We start from the raw sequence: 21438 nt of genomic DNA, 5'->3' as shown, positions 1-21438 counted from the left end.
TGCTGAAAGAAATCTTGCTTCACATACAGATCTCCCAAAATGTACTGTAGTTTTAGGGCAACAGCGTAGCATAATATGCTTATGTATTACCAAAATATGGTATGAAGTACAACAAAGTCTCTTTATGGATACTGCTCACAATAGTGCTCTTTAAAAGTCAAATTGCATGCCACCAATTTAGACATTACAACTGAATTGTATATATATTTTTTAATCCCCCGCCACAAATGGGCTATCATTACAAATTATTCTAGGGACCCTGATATGGTTTAAATTAAATGGTCTAAATGGCATAACAGTAGTTAACCTACATGATAAATAGATACATAGTGGTCATATTTAAACAATAGTCACTCATTTTTGTTGTATTGCAATATGAACAATTTAAAGTGAATTGAATAATAGACATTAAACTACTCATTTTTGGGGCTCCACTCAGACAGGTCAGAAGGACCCCTCCCATGCAGTCATAAGAGCACAATTTGAGGATGTGAAGCCTGCCATGGTGAAATCAGGGTATTTAAGGGCCACTGAACAGCCATTTTGCCAGGTGACTTCAACTGTATGCTATTATGCTGCATCACCTGGCACCTAGTCTCTCAAGTCAACACCACTGCCTTAAATATGTAATTGTTAGAAATAACACAATAACACAGAAGCATCTGGGAGGAAGTGGGCTAAGAAAGGGGAGGAGCGAAACAGTTTGTTTCTGCACAAAAAAGGTGGCGGTGCCCCAGAGGCAAAAACAAGAATCACTTGTTGACCAATTTAGTACCCTACTTTTCACCAATAGCTGTCAGGTGTCACAAAATTTGGATGCAACTTTACTATCAACAAAAATGGATAAACACTGATGCCAAAATCTATTATTCCTTTTAGTTTTAATACAAAAATTCAGATATACATCAGCATCTCATATTCCATCTTTCACATTAGAACCCAAATTAGAGGGGAAAAAGGGAGAGCAGGGATGAAAAGAGCTGAAAAGAAACTGGAAGGTGGAGAAAAGAAAAAAGCAAAACAGACAAACCTGGTGCTTATACCGTTTACCTTGTAACATCTGTCACCATGGGCAACAGGTGGCTCCAACTCTGACCTTTGACAAACTATTCTGACTGGCCGAGAAGAGCTCTCTTGGAGGAAATAGGATGTAGGAGGCTCATTTCCACATCGACTGCTTAAAAAAAGCCCTGGGTAATTCATGCAGATAAAACCATTTGATGACAGTGACAATTATAATACAAGTCATTCTGCAGAGGCCCAATCTATTCCAAAACATGTGGATCAAGAAATGATTAGCAACAATAACGAGTTTAAGTGCCCTGTCATTTCATTATGGACTAGACAGTGTCTACAGTATTGCTTAGAGCTACCCAACTCTTTCAGAGCTACAGAAAAACATGTTTAGGAATCGCAGTATATTTGGAATTGAGCACAACATACAACCTTTTACTGTTTTTAACCTGTGCTGCATTTAAGACACATGATTACGCTCCAAGGCTCCCCTCAAGACAATACCACAGAGCTAGGATATTTTACCACATTTTAAACTAGAGCCAGCAAGGAAGCATGAGCAAAATCTGAAACAGAATCTGTAATCTGTGAAAAAACACAGTACCATAGATGAAAATCTTGTTAATCAACCTTTTCTACAGTGCCATTATCACACACACAGATGAAATCTTTTAGAGTGCTGATAAACTGAGGGTGTCAGAACCTTTGCTACAGCAATTAAAGATATAGACACCCATGTGTGTTGGAGGTGCATGTCATCGTTTGAAATTTGGGTCTTTTGTATGTATTCAGCTTCCTACAGATCAGTCAGAGATCCAGTCAGCTAAGATTTCCATTCTGCAGTGACGACGTGTCCTCTTTTCTTTTCATGTACATTTTTGTTTTAAAACCTGGAGAACACTGGTCAGAACACAGGATGCGGCAGTTCATGTGCACGTCAGAGCAGTACTGAGCCAGACCCCCAAGTGGCTGCTGTCATTGTTGTTCGTTATCTCCAAGGAAACGGACTGTCATTTGTCCGACTGTCTTAGTCTCTAAGAACAGTTTATTGTCAATAACAATAGTTTATTTTCAAATTTAGCGTAGCATTTTGTCATAAAAAAAAACAATGGCCGTTATGTCATCTTCCTCTTCCCCCCTCCCCTCTTCCACACACACACACACACACACACACACACACACGCGCACACACACACACACGCACACGCACGTAAGCACACACACAGTCCTGATTTTCTCCATGTGGGACAGAGCCAAGCCATGCCAGGCCAGACCATATGGAGCTCAGCCAAAGAACAAAAACTCCTCTTTTGCTTCTCTTGTGTCTGTGCTCTACAAAATGGCCACCGGGCATTTCCCAAGGTTCTGTGCTCGGCCTGCTTCCGTTTCTTCTCCACAGCTGCTCAACCTCTGCACCTCACATCTCATTGGCTAGCTCCTCGGTCTCCACAGAGATGTCTCCGTTAACGATCTTTGTGTTTTCCTCATATCCGGGGGGCATGAAAGCTAATGTATAAGGGTAAAGCTTGTGACACTCTGCACGGTACGACTCCATCCGCTCCTTACAGTCGCCCAACGTGCCGTTCCGAAGATTCTCCAGGACATCTGTGCAGATCTGACAGAGGGAGGAAAAAACATGCATAACTATGAAGGGGCAGAAGACTTGAGGAGGCATCCATGTACATCATATCCAAATTCATTAGCAATCAGGTGAATAGTAAATGATGCAATATCTTCTACTTGGAATGTTTCATTGAAATTATAGCCATATCAGGTCATTATTGTGAGTAATTGAAATAGCAGTCAGACTGCATAGTGCTCAGCAAGCATGCATACTTGTATGGTTCTATTGTTGAGTGACTCATCTAGCGCGGTGGCCAGTTCCGCAGCCTTCGTTTCCGTCGATGAGTCCAGATACGCCATCATCTTAGCAGCTGCCAGATGGAATCAAGACATAAACATAGAACAATTAATAAAATATGAAAGCAACAGTACAGATGACATTCTCTTATCAAATTATGTGTTAAAACTGCATGTGTAAAGATAGAGGCCTACCAGCCAATCTGTGTGGTACAGAGTCAACATGCTTAGTGAGGAAGGCCTGGTTGAAACTCTTGGCATTGCTGTCTCCGCACAGTCGTGCAATCTCCTGCTTCAGGACCGTCCCCACTGCTTCTGGCAGGTCTCTACTCTCCGACACTGGATGGAGCGAAAAGGGTAAGTAGGACATATGGAAGGGACGAGTGGAACAACTGATTTTATGTGGTGAAATGTGAGAGGATGGAATCGTTGTATGATACTTGGGTTTGTTGTAGAAATGTTAGCTGTAAATCATCTTATAAACTAAAATGTTGGACCTTACACTGAAATAAACATCAGTACAATATCACTAAAGGTGCATTGCATCCCTCACCTCCTTTGAAGAAGCGTACTAGACATTGGTGTAGCCACGGGTGGTCTGGGTCTAGGGGAAATGCTCTCTTCACTGACTGGAGCATCAACAGGAACTTGCCTGAAGAACAGGCAGGGAAAGTTTAGGGTGTGATGGAGGACAACATGGGAGGAAAGGGTCAGAAGATAATCACGAGTGCAACTAAGATTAGAAACTACATGTAAGCGCTCAGCAATGTGAGACTAACTCACCAACAGACTGGTACATGACCAGATGGATAAGGGATAAAATAATGAGTCATAATCAGACAGGGTTATGTGTACCTTTCCTGAAGTAGATCTCAAAGGCCAGGAGATGTGTGTCTATTTTGTCTTTGACCAGATGTTTGAGGGGGGTCAGGAACTTGACAGCCTCTTCCAGTGGATTTTCTACCTGCAAGCAGGTTATGGAGGTGAGGTGAAAAAAGAAAAGATAAACAGATTAAGGAGGGAGGCAATCACAGGACCTAGATGTACTGTAGTTGTAGTTGACATACTCTACCAGCACCATTGTCAGGAACATGCACAACTTAGAATACCTATTGTATTTTTTGATTAAACACAGAAAGTGGATTTTTATATTTATTTGCCACACAAACACACACACACTCTATTCACTTCAATCACACAAACAAACCTTGGCCAGTTTGTCAGGAATGAGTTCCTCCTTTGGGCCTCCGATCTCCTCATCATCATCTTCCTTCTTCTTCTTCTGGTTCTTTAGCTGCTTCTCTTTCTCAGCAATCTTCTTCTCTTCCTCTAGCTGGGCCTTTTTCTGGGCTCGCCGCTGCTTGTTCCGCAACTTTTTCAACTCCTTGTCTGAGAGGTTGGCTAGGAAGGAGAAAGAGGAAAATAATGGCTTATATAATGGATAAGCAATAGTTTGTCTATTTTAAGGTGACCAAAGGCCAAACCGTCCGTCCGTGCGTGCGTGCGTATATATATTCCAGGGAAATTGGAATAGGAGCGCTCGTTTTCACCCACCCCCCCAGGCAATTCTGTAGAACCAACACTAGAGGGCAATGCAAGCCACGAGGCTTCCCAACCACAGTGCATTAACATATATGGCCCCGACCACATGCGCGCACGCGCACACATGCTCATGCTTTCAATTTGGTTTATTGAAAGCATGACTGTTAAGAAAATGTTATTGTGTTCTGGCTTTTAACATTTGTTTTAGTTTATCCACGACACACACACACACACACACACGTGGATAGTAATCCATGAAAAGATCTATTCTCTCCCTATCGGTTTACAACTCGGACGGCGCTGATTCGACTCAGCCTCAAGCTCTGCTAAGTCGGCACGCCTCCGTCATGGACAATAACTATTATAACGCGTGCGTGTGAACGCATGCGTGTGAACGCATGTTCAGCGTTCCCCTAGCGTAGCTTCCTGGTTGCTATGTGGGGGGAACAACAAAAGCCAGGTCCGCCTCGCATCAAAGCCCCGCCTCGCGCCTCCTCCTCCTTGCGAAAAAAAACCCGTCTCGAAAAGCCCTGCCTCGCGCCGAAGCCCCGTACCTAAAAACGAGCGCTCCTTTTTCAATTTCCCTGGAATGCCAATTTCCCTGTGACATATATATATACATACATATACACATATACACACACACACATCACTGTCTCATTATACAGACAGAGATGACAAAGGTGAAGACCGGTGAAGAGATAGAAATGTTTTCCACTGCTGCATGGTTTCCTACATGTGTCTTTATCAGCTTCAGCTTCAGATCAAAGCATTTTGTATAGTTTTTTAAACCAAGGTATTAAAAACGGAAATTAAACTTGCCAGGTTTATACTGTATGCAGAATACAAAGTGATAATTTCCCCCTTAACGTGCCACTTGTTTTGCTGTCAATGTTATAGATTTTGAGGCCGCCAGCAATATTGGATATTGATATATAGTACATTGGATAAATCCAACAGGATTTATGTTCATGTTAATATCACCTCTCTGGAACAGCGGTACAACTATCAAGCAGTGTGCGCAGTGTGTCTGTCTACTTTGTTAAAGTGGATACATTTATAACATTTTTTTTTAAAGAAGGGCAGGCACACACAGTTGTACCCAAACCCTCACCTGTGTCTGCCTGCAGCTCCTTGTTATCGTCAGTGAGGGGGTTGTCATGGAGACTCAGGTAGATGTTGATGGCGGTGTGGGCGGCCTTGTAGTAGAATGGGTGCATGCGCAGCACGTCCTCCAGCTTCAGCAGATCCACGTACGAGCGCAGTGTCATCTTCCGCATGCAGTATGTGTGGAAGTCAAACTGGTCGTCTGTGATTTCCACAAAATGCTGGTGGGAGAGGAGAGGTGTGGATGGCATGAGATGGATTTGCATGCTGTGAGTGTATGTTGGTTTACAATCCTGATTTTAAACACTGTGATTTCAGAGTGTCTGTGTGGGATCACAGTGGAAGGCAGAGGGAGAAGCAAAGGAATGTTAAGTATCCTGAAATGTATTAGACCTATAGAGATAGAGTAATTGGCAAGGATCCATCTCAACCATACACAGTAAAATCCTCAGTTAATGGAAGTTTGATTGTGTAAAACTTTACCTGTATATGAACTCTTTTAACTTTTAATACAAAGCATGTGTATTTTGGACATAAACAAATAAAAGTATGATGAGCTCACCCTCTCAATCTCATGGCATTTCTTGAGGGCGTCCCCAAACTTGTTCATGGACTTGTAAGATAGCGCACACTCAGTCTGGAACCACATGCACTGCATCTCATTCAGGTTCTCTACCGCTGATGCCCCCTCCTGGAGAAAACACACATACAGTTAAGTTAGAGTTAATGCACTCTTTATGGTGCTTACTCATGTTCACTGCTGCAAACCTACACTAGGGGGAGTAAGACACATTCAAACAGGAGCTCATCTGATTTATTTTGTCAGCTAATTTGAACATGCTAGCCTTTTACACTGTAAAAGCTACCATATTTTTCATTTTGTTACCCAATATTTAGAATCATTGGAAACACTCAAAGAGTTTTTTATTTTAAAATTTGCACAATTCCTCTGCATTTACCCATCCTAAATATTAGGAGCAGTGAGCGCTTTTAATGCAGTGCCTGGGGAGCAGTTATGGGTTAATCGTGACAGTTGGACTAGACTAGGGTCCAAAAAATCAGATCTGAACAGAAACGGACCTGTGGATAATTGGACCGGTCCGAACGGAACTGAGAAAACATTCTAAATTACTGGACCCGGTCTGAAACGGACCCGTGGATAAGTGGACCCGGTCCGAAAAGGAACAGAGGCAAACTGGACCCGGTCCGAAACGAACCGAGGATAATTGAAATGTATTAGACCCGGTCCGACCGGGTCTCTAGACCCGTACTGGACCCGGGAGCTCATTTATTGCTACAATCACCGTAGTATTCAGATTAGCCATGTGTGTCAGTCACCTCCAGCTCCCCCCGCCCCAACAGAGTAATCACAGACGAGCTGCGTCGCGTGTGTTCTGCTCTGTGTTGCAGACAGACAGAACATTTCCGCCGACTTTATACCGCCCGTCCCCGCAGATTATGTCCATAAACATGCTCCAATCCACACAGATGACGTTCCAACTTGAATCTTCCCTGTGGCTTTTGTTTGCGTTTCACCTGCAATGGTGTTCAACTTCAGCAGCAGTGCGCTTGATTGGCTGCGTTTCAATCAGCTGTTAACATTAAACGGGTCTTATTAAAAATGCGAGAATAGACAATATGGATTTGGGAGCGTAATTACAATGCATAAGTCTCATTTTAAAACCTAAGGTTAAAGAGATTAATATAATAATAATAAAAAGCTGGTCGTCGGGTCCTCACAAGTGCATACGGATCCATCCATTTCAAATGGATCCCACGAGACCCTTGGCAATTGGAACCGATCCGACCAAAAAGTCAATATTTTGGCCCCAAATCGGCTCGGTTCCGGGCTCGGGTCTTCGGTTCCGGGCAGACCCGTGCTACCATTTAACTTGGACACATTATACACTAGGTGAGCCCAAGGCCGAAACAGCAACCTTCCAGTTCACAGATGTCCTCTCTGAACACACGGCTATGGACTCTCTCAAAACACATTAAGACACAGCATCTCATTCATTTTCAAAAGGATGAATTTTAGATGTGAAACTTAAGCTCACCAGCGTTTTTGACCCCACACATACAAACACACACACACACACACACACACACACAGCTTACCCGAGTGAATTTAGAGCACATCTCCTCTGCCTCTTTGATCATTCCAGCCTTCAGCATGTACTTGGCACACTTTGAGTTGATGAATCTGTCAGCAGTGTCCAGAGCCTGGGCCTCATCCATCCACTGTGCTGCCTCTTTAATGTTCCCAGCATGCTGCAGTTGGGCAAATGTCAACAACTCATTTTCTGTTACTGTTGTCTTTTTCTATTGCTACCTGCACGGCTGCTTTTCTATGTGCATAGCCAGCCTATGAGTTAGGGTGTTGTCAGAATTACTGCACTTTTTTTATTTATTATTCAGACTTTCAGAGAAGTCACCGGTTTCTATTCATTTCAGTAGTGTGAAAATCAACTTGCAGATACACAACACTTGCTTGAGTTAGGTAGTCCCAACACTGAGCTTTGACACATTTTGCCAAAGTGATGTTATGTTAAATTTTACTGCAGATGAACGTGTGAATTGATTTGGGAAGTGTAGTCAAAAATAAACCCTGGAGAAAAGATGGTTTTACAAATTTAAATCAAAAGTCTGTGACTGAGAATCTCATGGGTTTTAAAATCATCTGAAAGTTGACTACAGCAGTAGCTGTAGTCAATGAGCTAAACATGGAATACCACTGTATGGTCCTTAAAATGTGTGATGATTCATGAACTCATTTGCTACCTTGTATATCTTTGCTTTTATGAGGAACAGCTCGATGAGCGTAGGCGTGCTCTCGATGGCTGTATTGATGTATTCAAGGGCCAGTGTCTGCTGATCAATCATGTCGTAATGCTGTGCCAGGAAGTACTGCACCCAGAGCAATGTGGTTGGTGGCTCCTCCTTTCCATCATCTGCAAAAGCCAACCATATTCCAGGATTGATAAACAAGAGCTATTGACACTTTTAGGGTACAGGAGGAAGCAATACTTATTTTGGTCTAAATACACGTCACACAGTGACCTAAAACCAAACAGAAAACACATCAATATCCTTCCATGCAACATACAGTTTATAATAATTCACATGTGACATTTTAGTGTGAAGTGTCACTTACCATTCTGGTTGAACATTCTGCAGCATTTTAACGATGTTTCATAACCAACAACTAAGTCTTCTATTATTGACACCTGGACAGAGACACAAAAACAAGGTCATCTAACCTACTGTGTGAAGTGCACAGTAATGACATTCTTGGCTCCTCTCAGGTCTAGGACTGTACTCAGAATGCCCAGAACCCTTTCTAGTGTTTGATGCCAAGGACAAATGATCAGGAAGAGAAAGGAATGTACTGAGGGTATCCCTGGCAGTAGTACCTTTTCTTTGTCGTGATACAGTGACTTGAGGGTGGTGAAAACAGGTGGACAGCCTTTACTGAAGTTCATCCTCAGATACCGGTCTAGAACCTCACGGAACTTCTCACCTAGAGAAGGAAAAGATGCAGGAAATTCAACTTGACATGTTTTATCCCCAAACAACCGCCAACAACAACATCCATTTTTACAAAATACAATACAATACAAAAGATACATTTCTAGAACCAGTAATTTCACTGTTCATTTTCAAGTTGTCTCACACTTTCTTCTCAAGTACTACTTTGACTATTCCAGGCTCTGTGTTGTTTTAATTACAAAACTCATTTGGAATGTATGTAATCAGGAAATGCTATGTGGATCAATATTGATCCACAATCACCAAGGCCAAAGAGCAGCATCATGACTTTTCATTCATACATTCTAAACCCAGAAAACACATTTTTAAAATGACAGATTTTCATGACCTGAAATCAAGAACCTGTTGAAAGACTAATGCAAGTCTACTTCTACAGATGACAGGGATACAACGTTCAACTGCAGTTAGGACAGAGTAAATATATGATTGGTCGCACCAGACAGGAAATTGAGGGGCAGCCTACGAGGAACCAGACCCCTGGGGAACTTCTCCCAGGAATCCTCATAAATCTTCTGTCTGTCCTCAACGCTGCCTGAAAATGAAAAAGAAAAAAAAAAGAATGTATAACAAGTAGGCTTTTGAGGCGCATTTTTTAAATGATTTTAATTTTGCCAATTTTGGAAATGAAGAAAAAACTAAAGGTGAAAAAGTGTAATGGAATTGGGTACCAGGTTTTAAGGCCCTCTCCAGGCCACGGTAGTAGGACCAGTTCTCTGGGTTCCTGTCCTGTAGGCGGTGGTAGACCTCGGTAGCCTCCTCAAGACGCTCCAGGTCCAACAGCAGCTCTCCTACAGAGACAGCAAGTATCCAATGGTGATATGATGTGGTGATATGGGCATGTGTTCAATGTGCCATGAATTCCACAATGTTTCTTAGCTTTATAAAGGGGTAGTGTGACATCGTAATGGCTGAAATTAATCGGAAACATGAAAGTACAAGTAATCAATAAATCTCATCATGTGGGTCTCAGGATGCAAATGGGAATGGCATGGCTCCAATGTGGATCTCAGACTTCACGTAGCCAGTCAGGAGAACAAGAGAAATAAACAAATGGCCCAATTGGATTTAAGTCTACCTAAATTGTCCTCAGTCACCTATTAAGTATCTAAGATACTTAACTTATGACTCCAAATGTGGCAAGGTTAACCCGACCCAAGACTTCCATTATAACATTTAAGTTAAACATCAAAATAAAATAAAAACGTGTATAAAACGTTGGTGCAGATGTTTGTGAGATTACCTCCAGACACATACACGGACACAGACCAACACAGGATAAAAGTCATACTGATCCAAGAGACAAACCCACCTCGCATCTCCTCCACGGCCAGTTTATCACAGATCTGTTTCTCATAGCTGGTGAGATGCTCAAGGGCCTCCTTATACAGACCCGCCTCCCTCAGCACCTGGTTCTGGTATAGCAGCAGTTCGCTGTACTCATAGTCCACCTTGTCTGGAGATGTCTGGGCACACACACACACACACACACACACACACACAGTTAAGTGAATAATCAATGATGTCACATGAGAACAAGAGAAATAAACGAATTGGATTAAAGTCTACCTAAATTGTCCTAAATTGTAAATAGAAGGCGGCAGCACATTTTTCCTGAATGCGTGTTGGCCTACTTGGCCCAGCTTGATATATTACATAGGCATGGTATAATAAAGACAGGAAACAAGCTGGCCTTATCTGGAACAGGCCAGAGAGTGCTCTATTGTAGTTGAGACTGTCTTAAACACCAGCCCATATTTACAAGTCTGTGGCTGAACTGTGTGTATACTGAGCCTAAAATAGCGATCAAGCTAGATGTTAGGTGCATTTAAGGCAATGGGGCTTTTCCTCAGAAATAAATTACCCTAACATAATGCATACCGACTATGGCATATTGTGTCCCCTCTAATAACTACTTCCAATTTGAATGTGATGACTTCTTGCAATTAAAGGGAGTCATAATCGATCCCCAATATCACCCTACCTTTCTGTCTGTACATGAGCTGGTGAGAAGAAACTCTAATAGAGATTTTTAGACAACTGAATCTGTTATCATTTGTTTCTCACTAAAAAGGATGTTTACAAACGAGAGACTAAAGCCTAATATATACGTATTACTTTGTCATGCGATGGAGTATAAACTAAGTGTACAGTAAATGTGTGGTCTTAATTTTTGCACCCGCACATTGAGGCCCACTCAGACAGATCTAACCGGGTAAAGAAAGTGAGCTATTTGCATCATCTGACAACCAACAATGTGTTGTAGTGCACTGCAGAAATGCAATTTACATTATTTTAAACCCATCTGTCAAAATCCCCTTAACAGACAGGAAGACAGAAGCCAACCTGTTGCGTTTTCCTGAACTCTTCAATAATCTTGGCAGCCATCTCATAGTCCTCCAGGAGGTGGTAGGCGATGGCGTAGCCTATCCATGAGGCTCGCTGGGCCGGACGCAGCTGCAGTAGCTGATACCGTGTCTCCTGGAGAGAAAAATGGAGATGGTCAGCGTCAGAACCAAAGTACAGAGAGAATAAACCTAGCAGCTAATTTAGCATAATGCTTATGTGTCCCAGTTCTTGCAAAGTTGCGAATTTAAAATGTGAATGAGGGAGGAAGAAAAAGAAGCGGAATGGACCATTGGCAAGGGAAGAAGCTGGTGGGTGTTTTTGCTGACTCATTGTGTCGATGTTACCTGGCACAAAGAGACTAGGGGATGGGGGGAAAGTGTGCAGGCCCCACACACACACACACAATCCTAGTTTCTTATACTTCCAAGACTAGTCTTTCCATTTGAAATTTCTCATAAAAATCTGCATCTGAATCCAAGACTGTATCCCAGGAGAGCTGTGCTACATCGAGGAGGCCGACTGCAACATGACATCCCATCTCCCTGCCATACTGTACCCTGGGCCAGGGAGTGGAGCGGGACAGAGCAAGAGAGAGAAAGATTTAGAGAGCAATAGAGAGAGAACGTGTGTCGTGTGTGTGGGAGGGGGTTATGCTGTTACGCTATAGCATATTTTGCTCACTTTGGTGCCGAGCTGCAAGGGCTAATGTATTTTAGAAGCGCCTATTTACCTTCAGTCATTTTGTCCTTGGACCTCACATTTCTAATCGCCCAATGTTCATTCTTCTACAGCCCCCTTTCTCCTGCTCCCCCTCACCTTCTTCGACACTCTGTCCCAACCTCACCCTGCAGCTCTCTAGGACAGGGGTGTTAAACTCATTTTAGGTCACGACACGCACTGACTGCAAAGAAGGGAAATGAGCTGGGTTACTCCAGGATAGCTGTATCTCCCACAGACCTAATTTAATTTGAAAGGCAGGAATGCTGTTGTATTCCTTTAACTCTGTTGCGGCCTTGCATATTAACATTAAACACACTGGCAAACACCACAATGGCGATCAACATTTTCCCCAGCCTTATTGAAGGCAGACTGGGGGTTGACGAGTCGCACACAGTGGGTGGTTAAATGCTGTCAATTGTTTGCCGACTACACACAAGCTGTCAGTGCAGCAGGCTACACACAGCAGTATAGAGTAGGCCTGTCACAATTACTACATAATAGTTTAATCCCAATTATTTAAGATAATCGCTATTATTTTTGCAGTCATAATCTTCATTATCATTTACATGTTGGAAAATCTTAATACATTTTCAAACATTTTCCGAGTAGCGGAAATAGCAGATCTACAGAAGATCAGCTATTTCCACTATTTAAAAAAATATATATATATATAAAATAATATATTATAAAATGATTAAATATATTAGTAATTTCTTACTTTATATATTTAAGTTATTTGTCACATCTGCCCTGTGGAATCTTTGTTTACAAACTCTAAAGGGCAAAACATTTTCGATGCCAAAAACACAATTAAATTGTTAATTGCAAATATTTGCGGCAAGAGAACATGAGAGTGGCTGCCGTACAACTGCATAATAAATGTTTGCAAAATCACTGCGGACTAGACCCCACCAGTTTGTAGGGCTGCCAAGTAAATAAATTGAGCCTCGAATATGCACCAACAGCGCTAAGAAACCCACACTGCTAAGCACTAACAGCGCTAACAAACCCACACCGCTAAGCGATAACAAACCTAAACCACTGCATTGAAAATCAATCCTGAGACCGTTTCAATATGAAGGACCGCCCTTAAGTATTTGCACTGACTCAGCGATGCTTAGTTCCTAAATCTCTGAATTGTTTCCACCCATTCATTGAATTCAGATGTCACCAGACATATCAGTAGGCAGAGAGAACCGATTGTCTGGTTACACTGTTTTTAGTCCTTTAATCTCCTCCTCTCCCACTCCTTTTCTCCATCTGCTGTCCTCACCCTGTAACCCTCCAGGTCTCTCATCTGGATCTGGAGCAGGGAAAGGTCACGGAGGATTTGCAGGTTGTCCTTGTCCCACTTGAGAGCGTTGCGGTAACACTTGATGGCCTCATCATACTTCTTGTCGGAGCGCTGTAGCAGGCCGTACACATGCCAGCCTGGGGAGGGTGAGGAGTTGAGGAGCATAGACACTCATCTGCTATACAATCTGATGGCAATGAATGAACGGGGATGGATTCAATTGTTCGCAAGGGTTTTCACATCGCTGTGGTCAGCTGTATACACTGTTAGGAACGGGTAGGCTCAAAGCAAGCTGCATCATGGTTGAAACGTGTATTTTGTAGTATCAGCATGGAAACATTCAACTGGAAACATTAAAAAAGACAGGGGCTAACCTGTTTTAATAAACAAATTATCATACCGCTGGTGCTGGAAAGTAGTGCAGCAACTTTTACTTTATTAGCACCGGTCTGTAGCATCGCTTTCATATGGGCTTGCTTGTATTCTTTGACTTTCCTTGTTCATTCACCTTAGATATGACGTATTTCCAAACAGTCTTACCTGGTGCTGTTTAACAAATGTTAAACGTAACGGTGCAATGGAGGAATTGGCAGAAGAAGTGAAAATTTGGATCGACTTTTGTTCGGAACAGCACCTCACCACATCTTTGTCAATCAAAACACCTGCACCTGTGATATTCATGCAATGGATTTATCCACTGTATGCGTTACATTTTATGCACTGATCTGACTAAAATTACCAAATATCCAACTTTGCTGGCAATCTGTAATTTATAAACCCCAGTGAACTTTCACTTTTTTTTGTAAGGACATAGCTTGTGAAAATGCATTAATTATTTCCCCACATCCACGGCCAATTATCACTTGTCAAGATGTATGCCTAGCATCTCTGCAGGCTGATAACATCATCCTATTGCCAAGGCCTATGAGAAACCAAGATGTGTTGACTTCAGGCAGTGTTTGGGCTGAGTGAGATTTGGGAACTCATCTGCAAACGTTTTATCTGGTGGAAATGTCAGCCCATATTTGCATCACCCACTTGCGTATAGGTGCGTGTTGTACTGTAGGAACACAAGATGCTGCTTACCACTATCTCCATATAAGCCACATTATACATAATGTGCCTAGTGTCCAAAAGAACCCCTGAAACCCAACTTTGTGAAAGGATACAGACATGACTCTTGAGGTCATTGCGTAGGCCTCTTCTCACCAGCTCGTACGCCTCCTCTTTCTTCCCCAGACAGTTCAGCGTTAAGCCCTTCATCGCCAGGGTCTCTGCAGGGAGGAAGGGAGGACAAAGAGGAAGGGAAAGACGGCCCATTACAAAGTGAGTGAGGGCTGCAGCGGTGTTCATTTTGAAGGCACATTTTTATTGAATAAAATTCAATTCAGTGTTAGTCATATTGGAGTCATCTGAAATGTTTTTACTTTTAGTCTAGTTTTAGTTGACTATAAAGAAAAACATTACATGGATGCACCTGGGACGTATCATCAGTGTTGTTGCCTGGGGTCGACGGGTGTTTCGGTTCTTGCAACATACACCCTCGCCCAGGTGACCCAGCCGGGGTTGATCAAGCCCCCCGACCAGGGTCCATGCCTACATCATAGTCCTTACCTCCATGCTCAGCAAACTTGGGGTTGGACAGGATCTGTTTGCAGAACTTGAGTCCGTTTCTGTACTGTTTGTGTTCGTAACATCGCTGTGTAGAGAGTGAGAGGAAGCACATTAGAGCAAAGAAAGAGTATGTATTTATTGTATGTATATTTCAGAAACATTTTAAAAGGTTGAGAGAGAGAACAGTTAGAGGAATAATGACAGCATGTAGTACAACTAATTCTAAACCCAGCATGGAGAGAAAAAAAAGACAGCAAGCTGTCTGAATCAAACCCCATTTAACTGTAATTATTTCTTAGACTATGTTTTAACCTTCTTGGAGTAATGATTCACGTGGATGCAGGTTGAGTTTTCGATCATAAAAGACAACTTATTGTGTGAAGGCCTAACCTTCCTAGCTTTCCTCTTATCTGTATTGAATGTGTTAAGCTTATCTGTTATATGAAAAGGCTTTACGACAATTTAAAGAAGTATCTGACTGCAATACCATTTCTGTCCCTTGTTACCACCACCAAGGGTTGAGCTGTGCTGCATCCTGGCCACACGACAGCTGAGCCAGTCTAGTATGCAGCGATGGAAAGCAACCAATTAGATTTACGCAAGTAAAGCACCATGTAATTTTTTACTTTACTGGAGTTATTTCCAATTCTCTATACAAGCAGATATACAAGCCCACAATGCGTCGTGAGCTCGTAGATCTGCTATTTTCAAAGGATTTGTATACATGACAAACCAGTGAAATGGGACATACTGCATAATGAGTACTTTTATTTTTGGTTTAAGTATATTTTAATGACAAAACTTTTGTACTCTTACTCATGTAAATGTTTTACACTTTTACTTTGTGGTATTGATACTTTTATTTAAAAAAAAAATTGTACTTCTATTATCACGGCTAGCTTTCAAACTTAATGTATGTGTTGCAAGACATTTTACTTGCCGATTAATCACCATCAAATAATTGCAATTACCAATTTTATTGTGTTTTTCCATTGAACACTGGAACATAAAAATTACATTTCTACTTGGCTTTTAGGCTTTGTAAATAAAAATTGGACGGGACAGATATGACAAATAACTAAAATTTGTATAATTACAATTTATGTAACTGTTAAACTTGGCATTTAATTCCAACGCCTTATTTGGTCAGCTGTTGCACCTTGCCCTCTAATTCCTCACTATTAAACACCAGTCAGCCTAATAACCAGAACACTGTACATCTCCCAATCCGTTAGGCTCGAAGGGGCACATTAATATCAGAGGCCACATTACATACGTTTGGCCAAAGATATGTGACCGGCGAGCACAATGAGCAACAATTTATATATTTGATTGTGATTAACAACAATAAGTAAGTAACCTTGGCAGCCATGTGGCCCATATGTCAAGAGCCTATCTCCCGTTTCCTCGGAGTGAGGCAGCTTGATGTACAAGTACACCCCATGGACATGACACTAGTTATGTCACAAGGACCCCCAATCCAAACCTTCATGCAAAGTGTCATGCAGGGAGGCATTGGCTACCACTTTTATAGTCTTCGCTCTTCAGTATGACTCAACCAGGGATTTAGCACCCAAACTCCCCAAATTCTCAGTTTTGACACTCCAACTACACAGCCACTGAACTGATTAACAACAATATTAAGCAAAACAATACATTTATAGAGCACATTTACAACAATCGCAATTGTGCTGTACAAACATGGGATCCCAGGTCTGAAAACCAGCAGCACTAATCATCTCATAGGACCAGGTATAGAACCCATTCTGACAGTACACACGAGTCATGAATTATGTTGCTGCTACAAATATATTGGTGGATTTAGCAACTGGATTCATTATTTACCATACATACTTTCATAGGACCCAAATAAGCACTAAATACTATACCATGCATGCCAACTACTGTCCAAAACCTCTGAGCTTGAAGTGTTGCCTCCACAGAATGCAATCTTCCCATCACCCCACAACCTCCACATTAGCAGTCTTGAAGCCATTATTCGGTATAGTGTTGCACAATCACTACCATTCTCTACACTCCATTAAAACTGATCGGTGCCTACCCGGAGAGATATTGTATTATGAGGGCGAGAGAGGGAGAGAGAGATTGCAGCGGAATTAGCTGGCAGATAGAATTTCAGTGGCCTGCTACAGATGTCACTGATGACAATAAAGGAGTAAAATGATGTCAGCCCCAAAGATAAACACAATATTTATCCTACTTTACAGTAAATCTCTTTGCCAATTTCCCATTTTAGGAATCAATGAGAATTTGGAAATACATCTAAACAAATTGTTCAAACAGAATTGAAACTGGCAGATTGTTTTAAAGGCCTGCTGAAGCAATGGTCCTCAAACATAAGCTCCAACATTTACAAACATTACGTTACTTATAAATATTGGGTACAAATTTGTCGTACAACTTTTTATGCTATGGAAAGGTTAATACAATCTCTCTAATGATGGAGATTGGAAAAGGTTTTATTTCCCTACTTTTGAGCAGAGTTGCTATCTAGACAATGGCATGGCCACTGAGAAGCCTGAACATCTGATTTATTGATGCTGTTGCTCTCCATACGTAGAGACAAATTTTACTATCAGCGAGTAAGATGAGTTAGGAGAACAATGTGTCGACCAACTAATGAGCCTCTGCTCTGTGAAAGGAGATGACGGTCCAACCATTACAGAATAACTTGTTACCCACTTAATCTTTTGAAAATATGTTTCTCTGCCTAGCCCTAGTTCTTTTTTGCTTCATTCCAGATGTGACATTAGACTGCCAAGAGTAGACTCTTGATTGGCATTGCCTAGGCCTTTAATAATACTAATAAGCTGGGCCCATGCCTTTTTGCAAAGTGCAATGTGGAACTTCCAAAACAAATTCAAAGCAGTGCTGCACTAGACTTCAAAACATTAATGTTGTGATACTGAATGAATAGTATTTAAATCCTTCGTTTTTACTTTATTGGACAGCAGTGGAGTAACAGAAGCAAGTGGACAGATGGGGGATAACGCATGACGTTAATGTCAAATTTAGAGCTATATATAAAATGACGCGTCAGTGGTATTTGGCTTAATCTGCTGACTGAGCACCCTGATATTGAATGAAATGTTATCTTCTTTATTCATTACAACAGAAAGTAATGAGAATGTGCCATGCCACTTCTAATGCATACTCTGTATGGACTAGGGAAGCCATAACCTCAAGTAATAACTACTCCTGGCCATTATGCTAAGTTTTTATTCATTACAAGTTACAACTATAAACGATTCAGTTCCATCATCCATTTCATACAGTACACTCACTTGATCAGAGATCCCCAAGCAGTATTATCTATCTCAATTGTCCATGCAAAAAAAGGCTGCTGCATGATGCACACAGGCACAAATACACTTTTAAATGTAACCTTAGTAACATCACCACCAGTAGTAGTGCTTATCCAGCATGTTCTACACCTCACCCAAAATAACTTGACCAGCAGTGAGAGTGCAAGCCAAACAGTGTAGTAGTGGGACTTGTGGTGCAACAGTTAACAGTTGGGAAACAACCATGGCCTCTTTGCTCAAAAGCACAGAGAGTGAACAGTATTTCTGTTCTGTCCAAGCATTGGACATAGAAAAGCTCACGGAATGCTGTATAATAAAAGGGCAAAGGCGTACCTTTGTCAAACAGAATTTTCAAATAATTCTCAATTGATTGAACATGTTTGGAGAACCATTCTTGCCCATGTACTATATATACTTGCATTATTTATTTCACATTCATGGTCACCTATCAATTAACCTTTCCAGTGTGTTGAGTTGATGTATAGTTAACAGATGACAGAAAATACTATTCCTATAAATGGAACTAGGGATAACAAGGATTAAGCTTAAGGCAATACATTGTCAATAAATGTTCATTTGAGCTATATGGTCATTAATAATAATAATTCACCTGTCTTCCGTAGTGCTTAAAAAGTTTCTTTAATAACTGGTTACTATTCGGATACCACTGCTTGCCATGAAAGAGAACAGAACCTCATCCAAGACCACTGCCAATTGGAAGTTGGAGGCCTGCCCAACTAATAAGAGTGTATTTAGACTCCCTGTCTGCAAAAGCAAAAATAATGGGAGGTGTGGTCCATGCTTTCATTCAGAAAGAATGTCATCTGCGATTTTCAAATTACACAGCAGCAGGTAACTAATGCATAAGGGTAATCATCACATTTATGATATTTAGACTTGATCTAGAAGAATATATAAACAGCTGTACGTAGGCTATAGCAACTTCAGTTCATATTGCTGTTAGACCTACAAGGTCAAAAACAACCACCAAGTCTACAGAGCCCTTATCTCAAATAATGTTTATCTCTAAAAGCTTCATGGATGCTTACTGTACTCATGCAGAATGCCCCAACTGCCAGCATGCAAAGAGGGGGCAGACACCCAACCTGATACCACAGACAGGGAGTCAAGCCTGTGGTCCTAAATAAATCGTGTGAAAATGAGAATTAACCTCGGACTAAAAGTTTACTCAACCCGCGAAAAATATCGCGTTTGAGTGAAGATTAGATCTCTCCATGTGGCTGAAACGGTGTCAAGAATAAAATATGTCATAAAACAGAGGGAGCTTCACAAAGATTTAAACAGTGGACAGGGAGGGATGGGCAGCACCATGGCAGGCCTGAAGTAGCCGTGCAGCTGACATTTCTAGCCACAAATGTGCTGACACAGTCCCATCAGTGCTCTTCTACCCTTTCACCTCGCTTTAACACAAACCCCCACAGAGCAAACGGGGTGTTCAAAGTCGTTGACTTCTGGAATACAGTGCAGGCTGTCTCTCTTCCAAGACATGTCAAGTTTAGAAACTATACCTACATTAGCCAACCTCACGCTACTTATTCAGCTAACTACAACTTGCTATCAATAGTTGGCTATAAAGGAGCTGTGTGTCAGTGATGGTCGATTGTGGACTCTGTGAATTCATACTAAACAAACCGACAGTAGGGACCACTTTAGTTGTTTTTAAGTTGAGGCATTTAGGTCACACAACTAACAGAGTTGATGTGTGTGAATTTAATTATATTATATCATTGTCAGTGTGCAGTTGGTTGTGTTTGACAAGCTGTGAGGCCTTCACACCTTATCATTTACACCTCATCTCATCAGCGTGTGGGTCGACAAAAATGCTGCATTTTCAGCTTGTTGTCGCAAGGACACTTTATCCAGCAGAAAATCACATTATTGTATCGAGCGATGCGCTCGTGCGACGAAGTAGCCTATAAATTAGCCATAACCTGGCTAACGGAACCACGGCTCCATGTAAATAGCGTGCAGTGGTTTCACCTTTATCCACATTTTGCGTAAATAAATATCAAACACACATGATAGCCGGCTTTGCGGTAGCAAACCGGAGAAAGAAAAGCACATCAATGAACGCTATACTCGGCTATCCGTTACAATGACAGCGCACATCACCATGCCTAAACACACTAGCTAACTCATTCAATTATGCCATCTTGCTAACGGTGGAAGCTAACGGCTAGCTAGCTAGTGGTGCTAGAACGAGGCAGCGTTGCCCGTCGATAGATCTCCAACCCGGACACTGTTCACCATGATGCCCACGGGCCGCTTATACAACGTTAGGTTGTATATTATCTCACCAGAATCCTCTTGAAGAGAGCATTCTCTTTGGGCGGTAAGGTAATGGTCGGCATTGTTGCGGCGGAGATCGGTTTCCAACCCTCGTCCTCAGCACATGTAGCTAAAGTTAGCAAGGATAGTCAAAGCGGAGTTGAATGATGTCGACCCGTGTTGCCAGGTTTCGCGAAAGAAACAAGTAACCGGGTCCATGAAGACAAGCCCAAAAGAAGCGAGCCCTTCGCACTTTAAACATTGGCTATTTGAAAATCTTGTAGATAATTTAAAATATAGATATATATATATATTTTTTTAAAAACATTTTAACAACACACATCTTGTATGGGGGGGTCCCTGGCATAACATATTTTCAGATGGGATCCACACATATTAATTTGGGGGTCCTTGACATATAAATGTTTGAGAACCACTGGTTTAAACAACATTACACAGCAAGCCCAAAAGCAACTACACTTTAGAAACAAGCTAAACAAAAAACGCAACCCGCAACTACCAATATTTACAAGCAAATGTACAGAAAAAGAAGCCCAAAGTCGCTTGTAATAAGCGGACATGGCAACCCTGATGTCGACAAGCTCCTTGTTCTCCGGACTCATTCCGTTCGATTGCTCCGTTTTCTGCCTCTCCTCTCTTCCCTCTCGCGTAGACTGCGCTCAATTCACTGTGCAGTTTGCAGATCCGGTCTAGAGCGGATACGGAATTAGTATATATGCGTGTATTGTCCTTTATGCAATGTTCCAATATAGTAGG

At 41.7% G+C, this 21438-nt stretch overlaps 1 protein-coding gene across 1 annotated transcript; it reads right to left on the bottom strand.

Annotated features, from left to right (window-relative positions):
• Positions 1-862: 862 nt before the first annotated feature.
• Positions 863-20830, bottom strand: naa15b (N-alpha-acetyltransferase 15, NatA auxiliary subunit b). The gene is made up of 20 exons (XM_084046541.1): positions 20691-20830; positions 15047-15131; positions 14602-14706; positions 13412-13569; positions 11416-11550; positions 10382-10535; positions 9741-9860; positions 9509-9604; positions 8937-9043; positions 8678-8750; positions 8305-8474; positions 7642-7794; positions 6086-6214; positions 5531-5744; positions 4082-4275; positions 3730-3838; positions 3428-3526; positions 3070-3213; positions 2851-2948; positions 863-2629 (listed from the first exon to the last, which is right to left on the bottom strand). The coding sequence occupies exons 1-20, from the start codon at positions 20742-20744 to the stop codon at positions 2432-2434; spliced, it is 2595 nt and encodes an 864-aa protein (XP_083902667.1). The 5' UTR covers positions 20745-20830; the 3' UTR covers positions 863-2431.
• Between the last annotated feature and the right edge of the window lie 608 nt (positions 20831-21438).

This window comes from Gymnoscopelus microlampas (assembly GCF_963454915.1).
Source record: "Gymnoscopelus microlampas genome assembly, chromosome: 2".
Lineage (NCBI taxonomy): Eukaryota > Metazoa > Chordata > Actinopteri > Myctophiformes > Myctophidae > Gymnoscopelus > Gymnoscopelus microlampas.
Note: the sequence above shows the minus strand (reverse complement) of the source record. Positions and strands in the feature narration are given on the sequence as shown.